The 22,445-nt window shown below is 46.6% G+C and overlaps 3 protein-coding genes across 5 annotated transcripts in view; 2 read left to right on the forward strand and 1 right to left on the reverse strand.

Moving 5' to 3' along the window:
• Nucleotides 1–8,155, forward strand: part of igf2r (insulin-like growth factor 2 receptor) — a 42,301-nt gene extending 34,146 nt beyond the window's left edge. For all 3 annotated transcript variants that reach the window (XM_086018798.1, XM_086018799.1, XM_086018800.1), the window contains 10 exons: nt 222–456; nt 529–665; nt 1,430–1,547; nt 2,952–3,098; nt 3,179–3,363; nt 4,081–4,267; nt 4,678–4,830; nt 5,054–5,123; nt 5,623–5,895; nt 6,207–8,155. In XM_086018798.1, the coding sequence (XP_085874924.1) occupies nt 222–456; nt 529–665; nt 1,430–1,547; nt 2,952–3,098; nt 3,179–3,363; nt 4,081–4,267; nt 4,678–4,830; nt 5,054–5,123; nt 5,623–5,895; nt 6,207–6,368 (1,667 nt within the window). In that variant the 3' untranslated portion in view covers nt 6,369–8,155. The remainder of the gene's footprint in view (nt 1–221; nt 457–528; nt 666–1,429; nt 1,548–2,951; nt 3,099–3,178; nt 3,364–4,080; nt 4,268–4,677; nt 4,831–5,053; nt 5,124–5,622; nt 5,896–6,206) is intronic.
• Nucleotides 8,156–8,288: 133 nt separating this feature from the next.
• Nucleotides 8,289–14,796, forward strand: slc22a2 (solute carrier family 22 member 2). Its single transcript, XM_086018803.1, has 11 exons — nt 8,289–9,489; nt 9,851–9,954; nt 10,053–10,207; nt 10,346–10,514; nt 10,898–11,012; nt 11,091–11,194; nt 11,721–11,935; nt 12,010–12,112; nt 12,349–12,461; nt 12,559–12,658; nt 12,954–14,796. The coding sequence occupies exons 1-11, from the start codon at nt 9,091–9,093 to the stop codon at nt 13,051–13,053; spliced, it is 1,677 nt and encodes a 558-aa protein (XP_085874929.1). The 5' UTR covers nt 8,289–9,090; the 3' UTR covers nt 13,054–14,796.
• On the reverse strand, nt 13,333–20,535 carry plg (plasminogen). The gene is made up of 19 exons (XM_086018802.1): nt 20,370–20,535; nt 19,730–19,868; nt 19,301–19,407; nt 18,475–18,589; nt 18,196–18,335; nt 17,715–17,835; nt 17,507–17,625; nt 17,181–17,343; nt 16,605–16,729; nt 16,362–16,521; nt 15,860–16,047; nt 15,637–15,785; nt 15,343–15,436; nt 15,141–15,255; nt 14,984–15,058; nt 14,769–14,909; nt 14,397–14,503; nt 13,703–13,848; nt 13,333–13,601 (listed from the first exon to the last, which is right to left on the reverse strand). Exons 1-19 carry the CDS (start codon nt 20,419–20,421, stop codon nt 13,440–13,442), a joined length of 2,418 nt encoding a protein of 805 aa, XP_085874928.1. The 5' UTR covers nt 20,422–20,535; the 3' UTR covers nt 13,333–13,439.
• Nucleotides 20,536–22,445: the final 1,910 nt, after the last annotated feature.

A 22,445-nucleotide genomic window follows, 5' to 3' on the forward strand; every position in this document is an offset into this window, starting at 1 on the left:
CCAGTTTCACTTTGTAACATGACATTTGGCGTGTGTGTGTGTATCATAAGTGAAACCAGAAAAAAGTCTCAAGGCATGCCTGAAAAGGAACAGGAAATTGTCCATTTTTTTGGTCCATTTCATCGTTTCATTGCGTGCAGAAGTTAAAGTTTAATGAATGGAAAACAGGAAACCGCTATTGCGGCTTTCGTTGTTCTTTTATCCTATTCTCTCTCAATTAGTGTCTGCCAAGCGCCAGTCGTCCATACTGTTCACCTGCGACCCGTCTGCGGGCCACGGCTCCCCGCAGCTGCTGTCGGAAACGGCGGGCTGCTCGGCCACCTTCCAGTGGCGAACGAGCGCCGTGTGCGCCCCGCGGAAGATGGAGTGCAAGCTGGTCAGTCAGCATCAAACCTTCGACCTGCGGGCCCTCTCCTCCATCACTAAGACGTGGAAGTTGAACCACAACGGCGACTCGTGAGTCGACCTTGCCAACCGGGTGTTTGCTCGTTGTCGCCCTTGTGACTCTCTCCATTTCCGTGTCTACAGCTATTTCATCAACCTGTGTCAGGGGATTCATAAAGGACCTCCGGGTTGCGATGAGGGGGCCACTGTGTGTCGGCACTCGGCGGACGGAAGCGCGCAGACGCTGGGTCGTGTCCACACTCAGAAGATGAGCTACAAGGGTGAGAAATCATTACGTCAATTATGGCTTCATACAAAATAGAGATTGTCCCGTTTCTGGAAGCATTCACATCACTGTTTAACAAAGCGACCGATTACATAATGTCCCACAGTCTACAGTTACCGGGCTATCACAGACATCGCTGTAGCTTGCACATATACTTAAATGTTTTAAAGGAGACAAATTGGATGGCGCATACTGAGCATTCGTTTGGAAGGATTCGATTTGTACTTGCGCCGCCTCCAATTCCCCGATAAGCCTTTGACGCTCCACAGTGGTTTGTGTGATAAATCCGTTCCAGAAAGTCTGACTAAAACCAAATCGTTGCGAAATTCAGAGCAATATTTACCATGGGAAATAATGGAAATTCAGTTAATCCACCCAAAAATATTAGCAATAACATACATTTTACAGAAAATAAATAACTATAGCTTTGCATACAAAAAAATTAGTGAAACAAATAACAAATGAAGTGGATAAATGGATGGTTAACATCACTTGTACCTTTAGTGAAGACTTTTGATGGCATGGAGAGAGGAGCCATTTTCCGAGGTCTTCCGTGACTTCTATGATATTTCTCGCCTTCTTTACCTTTATTTATATGTGGCGGCTGTCATTATGTAAATTGGCCAAATGGTGACTGGACAGCTTGCAAAATTGAGGTCGGCTTGCCCACAGACGCCTTTTTGGAAAAAGACAGATAACAAAAGATTGACTTTGTTGTGCAATTTACCTATAACTGGTCACCGCTTCCCTCTCACGTAGACGGCAAGATTTCCGTCAACTATTCAGCCGGTGACGCCTCCTGCGGTAACGGCGTGGCAGCAACGACGGAGATCCAGCTGAGCTGCGGCACCACCGTCGGACACCCGGCCATCATCAAGTAAGAACTCATCTCGACAGTCGACACGTGACAAAATGCCCAGACGGCGTCGGAGGCCACGAACGTGCCGGGATGATTTTCGTTGGCGAAGACTTGGGACAGCGACATTCATTTACTTTCCGGTTTAGCTGTCTCGAGCAGCCAGTTAATGACAAAAGAGTGCACGTCTTTCGGGTTAAACTTTGACTTCTTTGACGTCATTATAAAGCAATACAAGACAGCATAACTCATCTAATATATGTCAATGTGTTTAATAACGCGATTTATCTTATTTTTCTCGATCAAAAATAACACTCATGTTTCTGTCACTCGCACTGAGCGAGAGGCGGCGTGCACAATTGACAAAACAAAACACGCTTGCACTCGCATTCACGCGTGTGCACAGTTTGGAGTCTTGAGCCGACCCGGCAACAGAAGCTTTGTCGGACCGTGACAGCTCGAAGTATGAAAGTGAGTACCATGACATATCAAAACTGCACAAAACATTTCATAATAACACATTGCGTTTAAAACCCGCCATTGCTCGATGTCGACAGCAATGAGAAAAAAACAAAAATGGCGGAATACAATTCATTTCCGTTTAATATTGGCATTGAACACAAACAGAGGCCGCCTTTATAAAAGTGTAGAACATTTCACAGCTGTGTTAATGAAAATGGCTTGACTACATACAAACATTGGTCTCTAGTGGCCACACTGTAAAAACAAAAAAAAACAACAAAAAAACCACAACTTTTTGGGTGCAAAAACAGTAATTTATGTTGGAGCAAAATATCAATTATTGTTATTTGCGGCAACAATGTTTAGTTAGCGCAACAAAGTGAGCAACTCGTTTGCTCCAAAACAGTTTGCTCAGATGTTTTTTACTTCTAATCTTTAAGTTGGAGGACAATACAAGGGCCAATTAGTTCTTGAAACTCTTCTTTGTTGAAAATGTGGGAAATCCAATTGTCAATTTACCAAACTTGCCTTGAGATTTTCAAACCCAGAGGCTACCGATAGTCACTCTTTGATTGCGCATTACTTTTTAAACTGTATATATCTGCTTTTGGGTGCAAATGACAATGGCAAACGTCACATTGACTTTTGAGGAATAGCACATTCACAAAAGCAAGTCAATGTATGTCTCGCAATTCCAAATGATGTGTTCAGCAACGTTGCCAAATCTGCGTTATCAGCTGTGTTTTGAAAAAGGGCGGAACCAGTTTCAACATTTGCGAACAAACAGGAAGGACTAGATTAGACCAGGCAGAAAAATACCACTAGTTTCTTTTATAGCATTCCATTATCCAAAACGTAATCTTTTTTTCCCCCTGTGAGTGAGTACATTTTTTTTTTTTTTTGAGTGGCAGCCTGTATGTTCCATCGGCGCAAACCTCAAGTAGTGTGCTTGAAATCTCGCAGCATCGACGCGGCCTCCTGCCTCTTTGTGATTGGCTGGGAGACCCGCTTGGCGTGTGCCGTCAAGCAGCGCGAGGTGGAGATGGTCAACGGCACCATTCGGAACCCCAACACGGGCGCCCGCCTCAGTCTTGGGGAGCTTTACTTCAGGTAGCGCGGTGTGAAATCAATGCCTTGACCTTTCCTCTACCCTCCTCCGCCCATGCTCACGCTCCAACGTGTGCCCTCAGTCCGCACCAAGCCTCCGGAGACATCCGCGATAACGGGGACCACTACATCTACCACATCCAGCTGTCCGGGCTCACCAACAGCTCCCTGCCCGCCTGCGTGGGCGCCAACATTTGCCAGGTCAAACTCAACGGACCCTACCGGCGGCAGATTGGCACCTCCAGCAAGGCCAAGTATTGCATCAAAGGTATTTGACATGCTCACTTAAGAGCTGAGGTCACAAACCTTTTAAAAAAAAAAAAACGGAACAGCGAGCTACTTTTTTGGGTACTGATTAATTTGAAAGGCAGTTTAATACAGACTTCTGAAATAACCAATTCGATTGCAATTATTTGGGGGTAAATCACCGTCATTTCGCCCGCTAACTTGTCTCCACCAACGCACGGATAGACTTATACTACTATGGCTGGCATGGTTTGTTTTAGAAGTCAAATATGGCCCTTGAGCAAAACGTTTGCCCACCCCTGCTTTTGATTCCAATATGCAGTTTGGCCCCTTGAAGGTTAATAAGTCATCCTTCATGCATTAACTTCGTCATAAGGCCTGAATGGGAAGCTGGCACAGTGACTCATTGACTTTTATGTAATTTGGAGATAATTTGTGAGGAAAAAAGGGACAGAGATGGAAAGCACTTGTATAACATGCAAGGGAGTCTGTTTATCTTTTAAAAGCCTCAAAGGAGTTGTGAGGCACAATCCTTTTATCTGCCATTCACCTCTTAAAAATGCCACAGATAAGAGGGGAGAACGCATTAATAAGATATTCTTTGAGCAAAGGCTGCGGATGCTTATACATACATGTGATTTAGGTTTTTTTTTTAAAAATTTTTAATCCATTTGCAAAAAAAAGGAACAAAAGGAATTTGTGTGACTACTTGACTGGTTCCGCGTATGCCACCCAACAGGTGGCAACCTGGATGTGATGGTGTCCTCGGAGTCGACGTGCGGGCGCGAGAGGAGCAAAACGGTGTCGTCCACCATCATGTTCCAGTGCAACCCGACGGCCGGCGTGGGCATCCCCAAGTTCATGTGGGAGACGGACGAGTGCCAGTACATGTTTGTGTGGCACACCGACGCCGTGTGTGGCCTCACGTGAGTTTTCAAGGCTCACGTCATGACGGCGTGAAAATGGTCTTGTGCGAGTATATAATCCTAATGGATTCGCCCCAAATGAGCTTGTTCACTATTAAATACCTATTTACAGGAATTTTCATGAAATACAGTGGCTCGAGCACAGTGCCCTTTCACACTGCACATTCCTGACGTGCAGAAGTATTCCCCCAAAAATGTTTGAACTAAAACGACGGAAGTGTCCGTAAAGTGAATTTTCCTAAGTCTTGAAAATCAGAAATAGAGCAGGGGCATGACAAATGAACTGCGATATATCAGCGGGTATTGAAAGAACATATGACGCAATAATATCCAAGAGTGAGTGCCGCCTCCAAGAAGCAGGCAACTCGCCTTCGAGACCAGCCGTGACGTGTCCCAACTGTGTCCCGTAGGACCGTGGACACGCAGACGACAGACGACGACGTCGACGACGACCGTCCGGCTCTTTCCAGGAGGAGTCAAGTGGCGGCCGTGTTGCTGAGCTTCCTGATGGCGGGGTTGAGCGTTTGTCTACTTGCACTGCTGCTACGGAAGCGCGAGAGAAGGTACGAAGAACGTCCGTCTTCTTGTGAAAGAGACGACTTTTCATGTCTCTTTTCCTTATGAGGGTGACGGATGAGCTGGATTTTCGCCCAGCCCAGCTGGCAAGTCATGGTCATCTAAATTTAGTGTCGGGGCGGTTATTATGTAAACCAGCTGAATTGTGACGTCACAAAATTGAGATGAATTTCACACCTGTCCCTTTTGATGCTCTTTGTTGCCTTCCAGAGAATTGGTGATTCAGAAGGTGGCCGGCTGCTGCAGGAGAGGCAACCAGGTCTCCTATAAATATTCCAAGGTGTGTTCTCCTGCTGAACAGTTGAACAGAGTCGATGTAGATTTTTTTTTTTTTTTTTTTTTTTTTCAAAAAAAATGCTTCATTTGTTTACTTTTTATTAGTCCATTTTTTTTTCTTTTACGTTTGGAGTATTTGTGGATTGCAAAAAAACAAACAGTCACTAATAATTATTTCATGACGTAAACTGCAATTCCTAAACACCTTTTCCTTCTGTACAGCCGCACAGTTATAGAGAAATAAATTCATTTAACATAAACCACGAAAGCTCATGCATAAAATGAATTAGGACATTTTTTGCCCTAATTATATTCTTAGTTAGATCTTAAATTTGAGGTCTTGGCGGGTTCCTTCCTCGCTCCTTGCACTTTGACGAGATCTCTGATGGGAGGAGCCAACAAGGTCGAAAACAAAGGAATTCTAAACTGTCGTCGGTTTTCGTCGCTTGTGTCCAGCGTAATGTCACGGGTTGTGAAGGAATGTTGCCTGCGCGGCCTTTCAGGTGAACATGGACGAAGATGCGGGCGAAGACGAGATGGAGTGGCTGATGGAGGAGCTGGAGGCTCCCTCCGCGACGTCTTCGTCCTTCTCCAACTCGCAGCGGGGCCGCGGTCCCCACAGCAACGGCCACATCAAGACAAAGCCGGTCAACACGGACGGCCTTCGCTCCTTCTCGTTGGACGAGCAGGAGGACGACAGCGAGGACGAGGTGCTCAGCGTCCCCGGGGTGCGCGTGGTCAAGTCGTCCTCCGCCCATCGCAGCGTCTTCCTGCAGGTGAAAAAACGTGTACTAATCAACATTACGCAATCGCTTGTGTGTTCGCAAGATAACATTTCTTGCCGCCGTCACTTAGCAACTTGTGGCAAGATAACAGACAAGACAGACCAACGCAATCTTGTCTTCGCTTGTGCTTCGGCATCTTAGCGACGGACTTCGCCTTCCTTCACTTGCACTTCGGCCACATAAGCAAACAGATGAAGCAACGCGTCTTTGACGAAATAACAAACAAAGCAACGTCGCTTCCCCTTTGCTTGCACTTTGTCAAGATAAGCCCCTCACTCGGCGGCTCTTGTTGTGCCACTCAGGAGGAGAGCGACGAGGACCTGGTGGGCCTCCTGGACGAGCCCGAGCGAAAGCGGAAGAGCGGCAGAGCTCGCTCGGCGGCCGGCCGCCGCAATGACAACGCGGCACCTAAAGCCAAGCGGCAGGACGACGACGACAGCGACGAGGACCTCCTGCGGGTGTAACTCGCCCTCCGGAACTGCACTCTGTCTCTCTCTCTCTCTCTCTCTCTCTCTCTCTCTCTCTCACTCAATCTCTTTCTCAGTGAATGTCGCCATAGCAACGCCCTCAGCATTACTGACACTTCCTCCTCGCCCTTTGCCGCCATCTTTGTTATTTATTGATTGCTCCTTTATTTGAAGTGTTTCTCACCGCTGCTCTGGAAGCGATCAAGATGGGCGAGTTGGTCCCCTGTGTAACCGGGTGCCGCGTTAGTCCACAATGGTGTTCTCTTTTGATTGTAGCCATGCCATTTCTTGAGCACTTTATCTCAAAGCGAGTGTCTCTTTGCAGATTGTTTAAGACGAAGGTCCACGCGTCAGCAAAAGTGGCGAAGCGAATCGGTCGGCCGGCCATTGAAACGACGATCGGACTCTGACCGAGTTGACGTAGGCGCGGTGAAGGTCAGTCGTCGTGCGGCTTTAAAGGGAATAAAGATGCTCGGGTGTCGCATTGTTTACACTCACAGTAAAAAAGTAATCTTTTCTCCTCCTGGAAAGAGAGCGTGAGGCCTTTTTTTTTTGGTCTTTTTTTTTTTTTTTAAGATTGATCGATTGTTCTCATATTTTCATCATGGTCTACGTAGCCGATCCTTAGTTTGTTTGAGATTTTATGATTATTTAAGCGTGATTCTGCGAACGGATGTTGTTTGAAAGTTTTGAGTGGCCTTGTGAGTGAAGTTGTCCCGTCAAAGCCATATTTCTACACCTGTTGTTGTTGTTGATTTTTTTGGGGGGGAGTTTTGTAGTCGGTACTCTAATCAACCATGGATTTGCCACATATTTTGGGTGAAATTGCCAGCAAAATTATGAAGTTGAAAATTATGAATTTTTTTTCCCCCCTCTGAGAAAGAATTGAAAGTAATCAAGGGTTGACCACTTGAGATTAATGCCTCACCTTGCATGAATCCCCCCTTTGCCCCCTCAGACTAAAAGGTGCTCGAGTGTCATTCACATGAGAAAATAACAGCCTCACCTCTCATATGGCACATTTTCTCAAAAACATGCACAAATGTTGCCCACTTAAGCAAATAAAAGCCTCAACTCACTTCCCCTCTGTAAGTTGAAAAGTTGATCAATTTTCATTGATTTGAGTAAATAAATGCCACACCTCACCTAAACATCCTTTTCACTCCTTACGGGGAAAAAACGGCTGATCAAGTGTCGTCGTTTTCAGTAAATTAACGCCTCACCACAACCCTTTTACCCTTTTTTCCTACCAGGAAAATAAATCGCTTCAGAAAACAAACACCCTGTTTCTGCCAAGTAAAAGAATAATTTGATGAAGATCAACCGTTGGCCACTTGAGAAAATAAATGCCTCCCCTCAGCCAAACGCTTAGAAAAGACGTCAGTATTTAAGTAGACGTAAAAAATCTAAGCGCATTTCGGTTAAGATGCTTAAAAGACGTTTATGTCAAGCAGTATTCATTCAAGCCATAACATTTCAGCAAATTCTGTATCATCGTCAAAGCTGTGAGGAAGTCTGGATTGCTCCGTGAATGTGTTTGGGACTGGGTTTTTTCTTTTTTTTTTTCGTGTTTTGCGGGGATTCGCACGTGTGCTACTTAGTTTTCCGAGATTTTCAAAAGAGGACAACAAATGGTGGTGCACTGGAGAAAAGCACAAGAAATAAGTTGCGATCATCATCACCCTGCTTTTGTTGTCTCACGTTTGTGCTCGTTTTTGCTATTTAAAAGAACCTCCATGTACCGATGTCTCTGACGTTTATTTGAATGAATACCTTATGAATGACGCCTTGGTGTGTTTGTTTTCTTGCCTGGCTCATCATTTCTTTCTCAAATAATAGGTTGTTTGACTCCAGACGTGACTTGAACTTGACACATCTCAAATGACTGCGCCATCTATCCTTAAATAGCGGACTTGGTTTTATCAGAGCCTTTAAAACAACCGAACGCCTCCCCTGACATAAACACACTTTTTAAAACATTTTTTTTAATTTTTTTTTTATACCTTTCAGAAAAAACGGTGATCAAGTTCCACTTGAGCAAATAAACACCTCATCTAACGTAAAAGCCTCCTTTGTTCCCCGCCAGGGAAAAAAAAAACAGGTTATAAGGTGCTACACACCTTAAGACACAAACACCTCACATTAATTTGCCAGTTTGACTCTCCCCCCCCCAATGAACGGGTGATCAGGTGAGAAAATTTTTTTTATCATGCACTTATTAAAATGAACGCCTCACCCCATAAACTTCCATTCTTTTCCCTTTGGGGAATAAATGGTGCTCAAGTGTTATCACCTTGTGCAAATGAGTCACTCACCGCGCAGGAAACCCCCATTTTGCCACCTTGGAATAGAAACAGGTTAAGTATGTAATGCTGTTGAGAAAATAAACACCACTCCCCACATAAACCTCCATTCTCTTCCCTTATGGAAAAAAAATATTGATCAAGTGTCAACCATGTGCACAAACAAAGTCAAACTCACATAAGCCGCCCTTTTTTCTTGTCAGGATAAATAAACGCCTCACCTCACGTAAATGCACTTTTTTCCCGTGCACGTGTGTCCACGTATGTAAGTGACGTGAGCTCCGGAGGCCATGTGACACCCTGAAGCGTGTGTCTGTCAACACGCTTTAACGCATCGCCGCTCAGCCCCTGAACTTTGCTCGGACCCGTCCACTTAAAAACCCAGCGGACCGGACCGCTCGGCACTTTGCGCCACAATGACTTCATTCGACGACATCTTGGAAGAAGTTGGCAAATTCGGCCGCTGCCAGAAGCGCATCTTCGCCCTGCTGTGCCTGGTGTCCATGCCGTGGGCCGGCGTCTACGTGGGCATCGTCTTCCAGGGTTTCACGCCGGACCACTGGTGCCGGGACGGCGCGGTGCAGCAGTGGAGGCGCTCGTGCGGCCGCAACCTGGCCGACGGCCGGCGGCTGACGGCGCCGCTGCTCAACGTGTCGGGCGAGCTGCAGCGGAGCAGCTGCGAGCAGTACGACGTCGACTGGAACGCCACGCTCACCTGCGACACCAAGGAGCTTGACCTGAGCGGGGCGCCCACCAAGCCGTGCGAAAACGGCTGGGAGTACGACTACGAGGGGAGGCGCTCCTTCGTCACTGAGGTACGCCCGGTCGGGAAGAAAAGTGCAAAGACGATGACTGACAATATCGTACTCGCATGCATATATGTATTCTTTATCTTTGGAGAAAAACGCTATATATTACTGTATTTACTTAAAGTAGTTGTGAAACTCTTCTTGTCTAAATGACAATAATGTAGTGCCGCACCGACCACTGCGAGGTCCCTATTATTTTTGTAGGAATTCTCTCAATCGCATTTTTAAGGGACTAAGCAAAAAAAAGTCATCCATGATTTACATAAATGATCTGTAGCGCCCTACAGAGGTTTATTTGTTTGTTTTTTTTGTTTCTTTTATTCTAACCCCCATTTCCTGCCCTTCGAAATCAAATGTTTGTATGCAGTTTGACTTGGTGTGCTCCGACGCCTGGCTGATGGACATGTTCCAGGCCATGCTCAACATCGGCTTCTTGCTGGGAAGCATCGCCATCGGTTACCTGGCCGACAGGTAAGCGCCCAACGTCGCCGTCACCCGTCCCGCCGTCGTCCCGTCCGCTGCTCACCCGGCTCCTGCCGTTTTTTGGGTTTTTTTCCCCCTCCGCACAGGTTTGGCAGGAAATTGAGCTTTGTGATTTCCAACGTGTTTAACGGTGTGGCGGGCATCCTGGTGGCCTTGGCGCCCAACTACGTGTCCATGCTGATCTTCAGGATGCTCTTCGGGTTCGGCGTGAAGGGCGGATGGATGGCGGGATACGTGCTGAGTGGGTTTTGATCGTGTCGCGATTCACCAAAATTGGACAAGTAGACCTCATATATCCGTGTAAAAATGAACCGCGATATGGCGACGGCGCAATGTCCATCGACGGTATCACGATCCGGTGTTGTTCATTCCCTTGCAGTCACCGAGATCGTGGGCGTGGAGTCGAGGCGCACGGTGGGCGTTTTGTATCAGATGTTCTTCAGCGTGGGCCTCCTGGTGCTCCCCCTGCTGGCCTACTTCATCACCGACTGGCGCTGGCTGCAGGTGGTCATCACCGTTCCCTACTTCATATACATCCTCTACTACTGGTGAGACGCTCGCATTGGTGATGGACAAGGAACTGTCAACTTTACCCATGAACTAGTTATGTCACTTAAGAACCAGTGACTTCAACCATGAACAAAATACTTTACTCAGTTATTAGGATCTTTACACAGGATCTTGGAATATTACCCGCAATCTATTAATTTCTCAGGAACTTGTAACTCTACTCGGGGGGGGGGAAATTGTATATTTACCCTGGATCTGCAAACATTACTCATGAACTAGGACCATTAACCTGGAACTAGTAACTTTACCCAAGAAATAAGATTGCCAGAAACCTTTTTAGTCGGAGACCTTTATTTGAGAACTATTGCGGGTAACTCACAATTCGCTCTATTCCGGGTCTCGTCTCATCTCGTACTGGCAGGTTCATCCCGGAATCTCCAAGATGGCTTCTGTCGCAGAACAAGAAGTCCCAAGCTGTGGCGATCACGGAGGCAATGGCCAAGGAGAACAACAAGACTCTGACCAAAAACATTGAGGTGTGCTCTCAGTGGCCTCGTCCCACATTAAGAGTACGAACACAGCTTTTATTTCCCTCTGCTTTGTCGGCGGCGTAGACGCTGGCGGACGACAACGCCGACTCGTCCGCCACAGCCTCCATGTTGGACCTGATCCGAACGCCCAACATGAGGAAGCACACCTTCATTCTCAGCTACAACTGGTCAGTTGCCACCAGGGTCAGAATAGTTTGGCATTTTCCATTATAGTTACCTTTTATTACGTTTTGACTTTTGTGAAATTCCAGTTGCTTTTCATGCATTTTTTACTTTATTTTTATTTTTTTTTTAATTATTTGTTTTAGTTGAGTATTTATTAGTTTTAGTATTAGGTTTTTTTTTTGGAGGGGGGGGGGGGTTATATGGAGTGTTTGTCAAGTACAAGATTAAAAAAAAAAAATGTATTGTGTAATAAAGTAAACTAAACTGTTTTGCCTCCCCTGAACGTGCTGCACCCCGTCCGCTAGCTCAATGCTAACAGATAATGAAAACTCCTCTGACAGGCTATTGGAAATTAGCATCCATGTAGTGGCGTTTCAACAACAAACGGCAGTAACACATTCAACCAGAGAACAGCAAAACTGTGCCCTGTGGAAACTGTTAGAGCTGCTGAAATGTATCAACTCCGTCAACTCTACCGCCTGCATTTGGTAAGGCTTGCATGCCAACTTTGGCGCCGTGTTGTTGCAGGTTCACCAGTGCGGTGGTCTACCAGGGTCTGATCATGCGTCTGGGCATCATAGGAGGGAACGTTTACGTCAGCTTCCTGACATCCGCCCTGATGGAGTTCCCCGCCGCCTTCCTCATCCTCTTCACCATTGAGCGAGTGGGCCGCCGCCTCCCCTTCGCCGCCGCCAACGGCGTGGCCGCGGCCGCCTGCTTCATCGCAGTCTTCCTCCACGATGGTGAGCGCCGCCGCCGCCGTTGTTGTTGAGGGCGGACGCGTGGGCTCACGCGCGGTGCGCTGCGGTGCCGGCAGGTTGGTTGAGGATGACGGTGGAGTGCGTGGGCCGGCTGGGCATCACCATGGCATTCGAGATGGTGGTCTTCGTCAACACGGAACTCTATCCGACTTTTGTCAGGTAAAACCGTCATCGCCGCAAGCCTCCTTAAGCGCTACTTATCAACATGGGCTTTGGAACTAGGAGCTTTACTCTTTGGATAAATGTACTTGTTCCTGGATCAAGTCTTAAGTTACCTTTAGATGTTTTTTTTTTTCCCAGAGTAAAATTCTTAGTTACCAGGTCAAGTTCTTATCTCCTTGGGTGAAGATGCGCTTGGTCACTGATTAAGTTCTAACGGCGTCGCCTGACTTCAGGAATCTGGGCGTGTCGGTGTGTTCCACGCTGTGCGACGTGGGCGGTATCGTGGCTCCCTTCCTGCTTTACCGGCTGGCCGTCATCTGGTTGGAGCTGCCCCTCATCATCTTTGGTTAGTCCACCGTGCTAGCGCGCTGCTTCAGGCTAGGTAGCTGTAGCTTGCTGGAGTGGCTAACCTTTGGATTTATATTTCTTTTTACTTTTTTTAGGGTTCCTAGCGTTCCTAGCCGCCGCTTTGGTCTTGATGCTTCCGGAAACTCGCGGGATGCCGCTGCCCGACACCATCGACGATGTCGAATACCCAGAAAAGTGAGTCGCAAACATTGAACACGTCTTAAGCGAAAAATCTAAAATACACTTGCACTGTGGTCATGCTAACTGGCTAACGCTAACAGTAAATTTAAAGTAGATGTTCGCTGGTTGTGCTCGCTAGCTAAAACTATGCATGTATATGTGTTTGTGCTTTGGTGATGCTATTTCCAGGTAAGCTTTCCCAAGGCTAAAGTTACATGTTCGCGGCTAAAGCTCCTGGTTCATGATCGCTTGCTAAAGCTAATGCTAACTGTGTATGCAAAAACTCGATGTGGCTTTTTGCTGTTCTTAGGATGAAGCACAAAGCGGCAGAGCAGCAGCAGTTTTCCAGCAGTCTTCTCCCCAATACCAACGGCAACATTTCCACCAACCAAGACCCCGCAAGTGTCTGAGCTCCTTCTCGCAATCCATATTATTTATTTATACTGGAAACTACATTTGCACAAGTGTGACAGCAGCTGCCGTTTTAGTCAGATGATCTAACGTGCTTGCATGCTGTGTGTCGTGTCTGCTCTCTACAATTCCTTCCCTTTCTTTGAAGGATTCAACCGGAAGGACAACTCTTTACGCATCTAGTAAACACTTGTTTGTTTGTGATCACAAGGGTCCTCTTGTTTAGCATTAGCGGCAGTGTAAAATGTCTGTTTTAGGGAATAAACTAGAACAACAACTCTTGGTATATCCCCAGTGTTTATTCCAGTCATATAGAAACAATTTGCGATGAGGCAGACTTGGCGTCCCCGAATGAGCAAGCAGCGACTCTTACTTCCCACCGACTTCAATTGGCTTTGATGGTTCGATCAATCCAGTCCATGAATTTGGAAACTCGTGCGTAGACGCCGGGCTTCATGGCGTTGGCGCAGCCCAACCCCCAAGATGTGACGCCCTGCAGGATGAACTTGTTGTGCGCCTTACACACTAGAGGACCTCCGCTGTCGCCCTGCGAACGTAGAGAATCGGGAGAGCATGTGATACAACAACAACAGATGCAACAGTGTTGACTTTCAGAGGGCCTTCAATGGGCAAGAAAGTCAAGGTGACCTGGCAACTGTCGGTGCCGCCGTCGATGTTCCCGGCGCACATCTCATGATCTTTCACTCGGCCGTTCAGGTACGACGGACGGTTGCAGATCTTGTTCTCGATGACCGGGAAGCCCGCTTCCTTTAGGATGCCCTCACCGCCCGTACCTGGTAACCATTGGTAGCCACAAAGCATAAATGTAGTCGAATATATCTACTACCTGTCTAGTATATGTGGATCAACGGTTTGGTAGCCATCATACAGAATCTTTTAGACCAGTTTGTCTTTGAAGGACTCATGGAAATGACCCTAAAATTCAAATGTCAGAATTCCGGGGCGCCTTCTGGCATGGCTTCTTGAGACTTTTTTGTGAGTCTAATCATGATACCAAATTTCACATTGCTACGTTAAACGGGCTGCCGGGCGGATTTTTCAAGAAATTCTGGGGTGTGCCCCTAAAACTCCTTCAACTACTTCCCCCGGAAACCAAAACAGCCCCCAATACCAGTTTCACTAATCGATACAAAATTGTGTGTATCTATATCATAGCAGAACGCACAAAAAGCTTTCAAGGACACATGCCCCAAATTGAACAGGAAGTGTGCCAGGAATTTGCCCCAATCAAAAGCAGGACTACTAGTTGCTGATCTGCAACGCTTGTTGGTGAAGCTTTTTTTCACTGGCCACATTTGTGTGATCCGATGCGCGCGTGTACCTTGAGTTTCTCCCCATCCGGTGACATAGCATTCAGTTCCACTGGGAACCACGTAATCCTTCTCTGGCAAACAAGCTGGCAGGACTTTGTCGTTAATGATTGCAGGCCTGAAATAAACAGCAATACATGTCACAAATACTCCAGTATTTCCTTCAATTCCCGTTGGGAAAAATCTTTTTGGTCAATTCTGATTCTATAACCCTTTTCTCGAAAAATCCAACTTACCTTAAATGTTTTTTTTTTAATGTAAAAGAAACTGTGACTTCATGCTGGTAATAATCATGATCATTTAAATATGAAATCATGTAAGATGATTTCAAAAACCAATTTGAAGAGCCAGCCCCCAGCCCGACTGGGCTCATGGCTTGTCACCTTTCCAATTTGAGCAGTGCGATGTCGGCCCTGTTGGGTCCCAGCACCAACTTTTCCAGGGCCCTCTGCTGGGCGGAAGCCTCCAGGTTTCGCTCCCTGTGCGAGCCCAAAATAACCATGTAGGCCGACGCTCGCGTGGACCTGCAAGAAGAGGGCGCCGCTAGTAAGCAGTGCTTTGCGATGTCATGTCTGCTTTGAGTATGGAACAGTCCGACCTCTCCAGGCAGTGGGCGGCTGTCAGCACCCACTGAGGGTGGATCAGAGTTCCCCCACAGAAGTGGATTCCTGAACTGGAAGGAGGTGCAAAGTTCCAATCAATGTCACATCTGTCTCGTACTTCAAATTAGCAGCCGTCTGTCAACCAGGACTCACTTGGTACGAAGGCTGATCTGCCAGGGCCACGAATGCGCTTTGGCCACACAGCCGCCCACGATGCGACCGTAGCAGCGCCTGGGTTTGGTGACCGGTGTGCCGCAAGTTACGGCCACTACAAAGGAAGAGTGGGATTATTGTCAAAAAAAAGGATAAAATCTCCCAGCATGCGTGGCGACGTCTGGTCTGAGGGTTTACGCACTGCAGTCAGGGATCTGACAGAAATCCCATTTCTTGTTACGGTCCGTTGTGTAGCACCAGGGGCCGTTCACGTCGTTGTCCGGGTTTCTGCAGCTCTGAAAAGAAGATGAGTGACCGACTTAGCGGGAAGTACACAAAAATGTCCGCATACTTCTGTCCACATAGTGTAACACAATGACAGGAGTTGGCCAACTTGGGTACGACTTGAGGTTGCCAAAGTCGGGTAAGTCTCCCACTGAAGGCCCTGGTAGCAAATGCGAGAACCACCGGTGTGCAATGGGAGGGCTCAACTCACGTTACCGTCCAGGCCATTGTTGGGGTGAGTGGCCGGCGTGAAACTGTTGTGTTGGTGTGGCGTCTGAGCATCCCAAGCTTGGCAAGTCACACCCATGATGGTGATAGAAGTCGGGCCGCGGTAGGTGGCGCCATTCCCAACCTTGCAGTCTGCAGGAGAAAAAAAAAAATAACCCTGTAAAGTCAAAAAAACAAAGCGATCAAAAACCAAAGAAGAATTTTACCTTTCTGGATCGGATCCTGCGTGGAAGGTTTTTCCGGTGTGGTGGGTTGAGTGGCGGGCGTACTTTCGACGGGACGGCTGGAGCATTTCTCCAAGTTGCAGAATTCCCAGCGCACTCTGGGGTCGGTGGTGTAGCACCAGGGAGCTCTGTCTCCGTCAGGGTTCCTGCACAGGTTCCTCCGGAGGTCCCTGTGGACAAGAAGATTCTCACGACATCAGGAACAAGGACTTGAAGTCTTGTGAGCTGATCAGGATAACCTTGATGTCTTTGGATTTGGTTCAGAAACAGTAACTTCTGTTATCTGGTATCTTAACTGGCCTCTGGAGTCCTCAATACCACATATCCTGCTCAGGATCGTGGGAGAGTTAGACTGTATCCCAGGTGGACTACATACTGAAGTGATTGCCAGTTTTTAGTATGCGGAAGAGATACCAAGAGTTCCTGGAGAAACCCCATTCGAGTACGGGGAGAAAATGCAAACTCCTGAGTGAGTGTGTCTTACGCTGTGGGGTATTGCTGTGGAGTCTTGGTGTGCCGGTGTGGACTCATAGAGGCCCAGGCTTGACATTTTTTCCCACTGATGGTATCAGAGGTCACCCCGCGATAACTGGACCCATCACCCTCATAGCAGTCATCATCCTCTGTGGGAATAACCGGATCGTCTGTAACAGAAATGACCATGTGAGTCAGCTCGACTGAAGACACCAGACGCCCTTGCTACGCGAAGCAATCTGCTGTCAAGAACCTGGTCCTGGTCCGTCCCCGCAAGTGGGCACCCTGCAGTACTCCCAGCGGGTGTCGGGGTCGGTGGTGTAGCACCACGGCTTCCTCTCGTTGTCGGGGTTCCGGCAGAAGTTGTTGTCCAGACCTCTGTTGGATGAATAGAGAACCAAGTTCCAAATCTCAAGGAAGTTGTGGTCACAGTGAAGTATGTATGTGTGGATATTGTCAGTCATCCAGGTCATGGGCGTTGAATGGTCTAACTGAGCTCTTTGTTGGTTGTTAAAGACATTTCACCTTTGAAGACTTCATTTCTAAAAACTTTTCAATTGATTGGTTGGTTATATGGTCAGTAAATGGATTGATTGTCTGGTTGGCTAGTTGATTTCTTGGTCAGGCTGGTTGGTCAGTTGATTCGTCAGCTGATTGCTCGGGTAGCTTTTTGGTCGCCTTTGTATCGTACTGATCGTTACTATAATTGTGACGGGATAATGTTGGTATTAAGAGGTGGATTAAGTCGGGTAAATCCCCACTTAAGGCTCAGGTACCAAATCCACAGTTGCCTTTAACTCCGCTTCTGCAGGTGTGTTAAAGGCCTCACTTGCAGGGGTAGTTTTCAGGTGAGCGGTTGTGCTTGTGAGGCGTCTGGGTGGACCAGCTCTGGCAGGTTTTGCCCGACTCGGTCACAGCGATGGTTCCCCGGTAAGCACTGCCCTCGCCCGTGGTGCAGGTGGTCTCTGGGGCCACGGTGGGAGTTTCTGACGCTGGCAAAGACACAAGAAGAGGTCTTGAAAGCATTCTTCGAAAAAGCTCGTTCACTAACAAGGGGTGAGGGACTCTACGAGGGGACCATCAGGAACATCATTCAGGATTACGTCATGCAGAAACACCGAAAGAAATACACCGACAGCCTCCCATGTGGCTTACTGCAGCGAGGGATGGAGCAAAACTCCCATCTCTTGTTGGGGTTGGTGGTGAAGCACCATGGCTTCGGGTCTCCGTCTGGGTTCCTGCAGTAGTTGTTCTCCAGATACTTCTGCGGGAGCCTGGAGGTGGCACGGCCATGGCGTTGAATGCACATTAAATGGAATCTCTTGATTTTGGAAGAGGGTGCGGCGGAGGTCTTGGGTCTCACGCATTGGGGTTGTATCCGTGGTTGTGAGGTTCCTGCGAGTCCCAGCGTTGGCAGGCCACGCCGCTCTCTGTGATGGAGACCTTGCCTCGGTAGTCCTCACCGTTGCAATGGATGCAGTCCTCTGCCGGGACACAAGGGGCAGTCATGGCTAGCGCTAACACGCGAGCAGCTCAATTCGCTTTTCAAAATGGGACGGTTTGGCCAGGTCATTGAGGTTACAAAAAAAAAAAAAAAAGGTTGTTTTTTTTTAAAGACAAAAAATGTATTTAAAATAGTTGATTTTTATTATAGAAGTGAATGGTGACATTATTTAAAATTGGTTTAATTATGACTCACCAAGGATGTCAAATGTATATATGAAACTGTTAGTTCAACAACAAATGAACTACCGGAAAGTTGTTTCTTCACATGATGATAATTCCCGCTTTGAATAGTTGTATTTGTAATTCTTTTCATTATTATTGATTGACAAAGTTCTTACCTGTGCAGCTGGGAACGTTGCAGTGCTCCCAGCGGGTTTCGGGGTCGGTGGTGTAACACCAGGGACCCCCTGAGTCTTCGTCGGGGTTTCTGCAGAAGTTGGACTCCAAGTCTGCCTTGGGCTTGTTCTCTGGCGTAAAGCTGCAGCGTAACGCATTGTTAGACATAAAAACTCGATTGATCGTTCCTAAGTCATTTGCATAACTTTGCTTGAGCTGGAACGTTTGCAACATAACCGATTAGTGAAGAGATGTGTCAGTCACGTCATCTCGCCACCTACTTGGGCTTGTGTGGGCTTTTGGCGTCCCATCGCTGACACGTCTTTCCGGACTTTGTTCTGGAATTTGTTCCTCTGTAGTCCTTTCCGATGCCGTTCACGCACTCCAGGAGGTAATCTGCAAGAACAGGAAATGGCATCACTGCTGTCGTGTCGGAAAGTTCGCCGTCTAACTACTTGGGTTAGAATGACGTAATTTTCACAGTTAACCCCAAATGACAAACGTCCTCACCTTAATCAAGCTGTACATTTTTGATTGGATTTTATTTGTTCCTTTGTTGCTAAAAATACAACTTTATTTAGCCATTAATTCATTACAGCCTCCACATTTGTTCTTTTTTTCTTTTTCAGACCAAAAAACTGTTATTTTATTTCTTGTATTTTTGTTTTTTATTATTTGTTGGCCGATTAATGGGTTATCAAATTTTATTCTGCAAAAATATCGGCGTTAGCATCGGCCTGAAAAAAATCTATTTCGGTCCAGCTTTCTGAATAAAATTTTTAAATGGAATGTAAATAGTTTGGTCACCAGATGCCGGTATAATACCGTCATGCAGAACAGCAAAGAAAAGTTTCACTGAGCTACTTTAAGTGACTCTGTAATCTACAGTCATATTAGTCGCTTTTTGGGGGGAAAGGATAAAGAACATGTGCCAGTGAAGATTTTCATGCCCATCTACATGTGCTGCTGCACCGTTTGTGTTCAGACACCTGTTGCTTACAGTGTTGTAACACTGCGACTATCAATGCTATCAGTTAGCCAGTCTATGGTGTTCCCCACTATGCGTTAGCATTAAGCTAGTATGGGTGTAGTGAAAAGCAAACTTGCCTTGTTTCTCATATAAAGCTGCGCTGGTCCTGCGCAGGACTGTCTCTGTTTTGGAGTTTGCCCCTGCCGTCCAACATTCCTGATCCTTGTCCACGTACATGAAGGACCTGTTGCAGAACATTCCCGAAATGTGTGTGACAACATTATTAGTCATAGTCCAAAAAACGTTTTTGTCAGCACAGTTTGTGAGTACGCTCCACCGTACATATGAGGACATTTTCCAAACTAGCGTGTCAACAGTCCCAGAAATGATCGAAGTGTGCTCCTGAAATTTGTGAGAGCATTTCTGAAATTTGCGCGGGGACGTTTCCAAACATTTGTGGACAATGCCCCTTTTGTTTTTGTCTGAACATTCCCAAAACTTTGTGTTCCAAAATTTTGTATGAAATTTTGGACATGTGAGTGTGTGTGATTGTAAATTAGCGCCACCTGCATGTGAAACTGGGCTCGGTGTCACATTTGGCGGCGCACTCCTCCACCGTGTTGGTGGAATACATTCGCTTGTTGATCGAGATTAGCCAGGCACCCCCGGTTTTGGCGTAGCCTCCGATGTCATTGCTACCGCTCACTGGAGACGCACGCACGCACGCACACACACACACACATGCAGCATTCAATGAAGAAAAACGGAAATTCATCAATACATGAATATTATATATCCTTCTAGATACTGATGAATATTATGAGAAATGACCCCCCCTCCCCCACACACACAATTTTATGTTTGTAATACATTCACAAAATTCCCAAATCAAATGAATAAAAATCATCAAGTAGACTACGAAGAAGAGAATAAGAAAGGAACAGGTCTGATGGTTCCAAAAAAAATTTGACTTTGGCGAACAAAAAAAAAAAAAAAAAAATCATATTAAAAACCTTAAGTCCTAATTTGAAGAAAAGTGTCAATAAAAAAGTCCTATTTTCAAAGCAAAAATAAATCTCAAGGTAAAAAAGTATGTCTTTAAAGAATCATTTGAATAAGCTTGAAAGATGTTTTAAGTGGGGTGGGGGTGGAGGACAAAATTGCACTTCTTCCCCCCCCCCCCCCCCATTTTGTGCCTGTTCTTACCGGCGGTGCAGACGAGCGCTGCCAGCAGCAAGGCCGCTTTGGACGTCTCCATGTGGTGAGCGAGGTCCTGATGCCAGCGAGCCAGCGGCAAGATGCGCTCTCAGTTTCTTTTTTCATTCACTGAGCGCCCCTTAAAGCGCCGCCGAGGTCAAATGGGCCGCTAGTCAATCATTGGCCCGCCGGCAAGGACGCCTGCGCGTAGCGGCGGGTCAAAAACCTCGCGCCGGCGCTCCACACCATGTGGATCTATAGCCGGGGGTCGCTGGCTGACCTTGTGTGCGTCCAGTGGACATGTCTCTGTTCAAAAGTTGATGCTAATCATTTTGAAAATTTCATACACGGGGCTCCCAGTCAGCTGTCGAACAGATTTTAAAATTCTGCTCGCGGTCTCTTAAATGCCAGAATGGTTTGGGTTCTAAATACATGAAGGAAATGCCAATTGAATATAAACCCAGTAGGGGCTCCAATTTCAAAGCAAACATGGTGAAGTGGCATTTTGCTGTTATGCTGCATGCAAATGGTATACGTTGCCAAGAGAAGTGATGACATGATACGCGATGTAACATCATCACTTGGATGGAATCGTCGGGCAAGAAAGCAGACAAACGATGACTCAAAACCAGTTTCTCAAAAGAACCGGTTTTGGATTGACCATCCCTATCTCGCGTGTGTTGCTCAGCTCCGCGCCGTCGGAATCAAATCCAATGAATTTTGCTTGTCAACGGAAAGGCTGACGCAGGATCTTCCAACGAAAAAACGCGATCGAGACCCTCCGGGGAGTCCGGAGATGTTTGTGAACTTTGACTCCCGTCTTTGTGTGTTTTATCACGTTTTTTCGGGTCGGCAGCCAATCAATTTCCTCGTCCTGTGTGACTTCGTCAGAAGACAGCCAAGCCAGCACAACGTCTTGTGCTTCGACAACTTAGCTTTCCACTTAGCACAGTGAGCCTTGAGAAATATGTCTTATGTTTTCAAGAGAAGAATAGTCACGGGGGGAAATGCATTTTCCATTCGCTTTAGAGTGCATCAGGATCAACCGTGAGTGCACGTACAGAGAGGAAGACGGAAGAGCAAGGAGAGGGGACAGGAACTTCACGCTGGCGTGGCTGCTTTAGAACGCCTCGTTGTTGGGATATGTTTCGGCTTGAAGCGGAAATATTTACACATCTCACATATGTAGGCATAAGAAAAGTACTACATCAAGTTGGTTCCAATTTTTTCAGATCGTCGAGGTTTTTGATTGATAGCTGACTGTTGAGCGGGCGCGCTTTCAGTAGACACGCCCACATCGTTCCAGAGTGGAGTGAATAGCTTGATTTTTTTATTTTTTTTTTCGCATGATTTTGACACCTCATTTTAAGTTCTTGGCGATTTAAAAAAATATATATTTTTAGACATTTATTGTCTCTTTACTGTGACTGAATAAAGGTTTACGGATTCAAGACTTGGTTGTTGGTTTTTTTTTTCAAGAAACGAGTCTTGTTTTAGGCCAGCAGCGTTTGTAGCGACTGAAGCGAGCGCCGCCATGGTGCCATCTGCATCTAGACGCCGATCGATTAGCGTAGTTAATGTTCAGCGTCAAAGGGACCAACGTCCTCGTCCACAAACATTTGCATTAGGACACCAACCGGCAGTCCACCAATCAAATCTTTCAACTCGTGCAAAATCATGTTTGTCGTTTAATTCCTGCTCGTGTGCACATTTGTGTTTACAACAATAGCAGCGTGGTTAAAAGTGCTCAACGCGCGTATCCACCCGGGTGCGTGTACGGCCCGTGTACCTTGTGTTCCTTCTATTTTTAATTGTGAAACCAAATCAAAAAACTAATTTAGGGTTGTATTTTCAATTTTCATTTTTGAAACAAAAATAGGATATTCATTTTAACGCCCCTGGAAAGTTTTCTGGAAAGGTCTTGAATTTCCGTGTTTCCAGTTTCATCATTCAAGTTTCAATTTTTACGCTTTTCAGCCATTGGTTCGCGCTGCAGGAAGCACAGGAAGTAGTGTAGGAGCCACTAACTTTGCTTTCAGAGCGAGAAAAGGTTTTCTTGACATTCTGACGTTCGATATTCAGTTA

Source organism: Filicampus tigris, chromosome 20 (assembly GCF_054856515.1).
Source record: "Filicampus tigris isolate MCC_2025a chromosome 20, RoL_Ftig_1.0, whole genome shotgun sequence".
NCBI lineage: Eukaryota > Metazoa > Chordata > Actinopteri > Syngnathiformes > Syngnathidae > Filicampus > Filicampus tigris.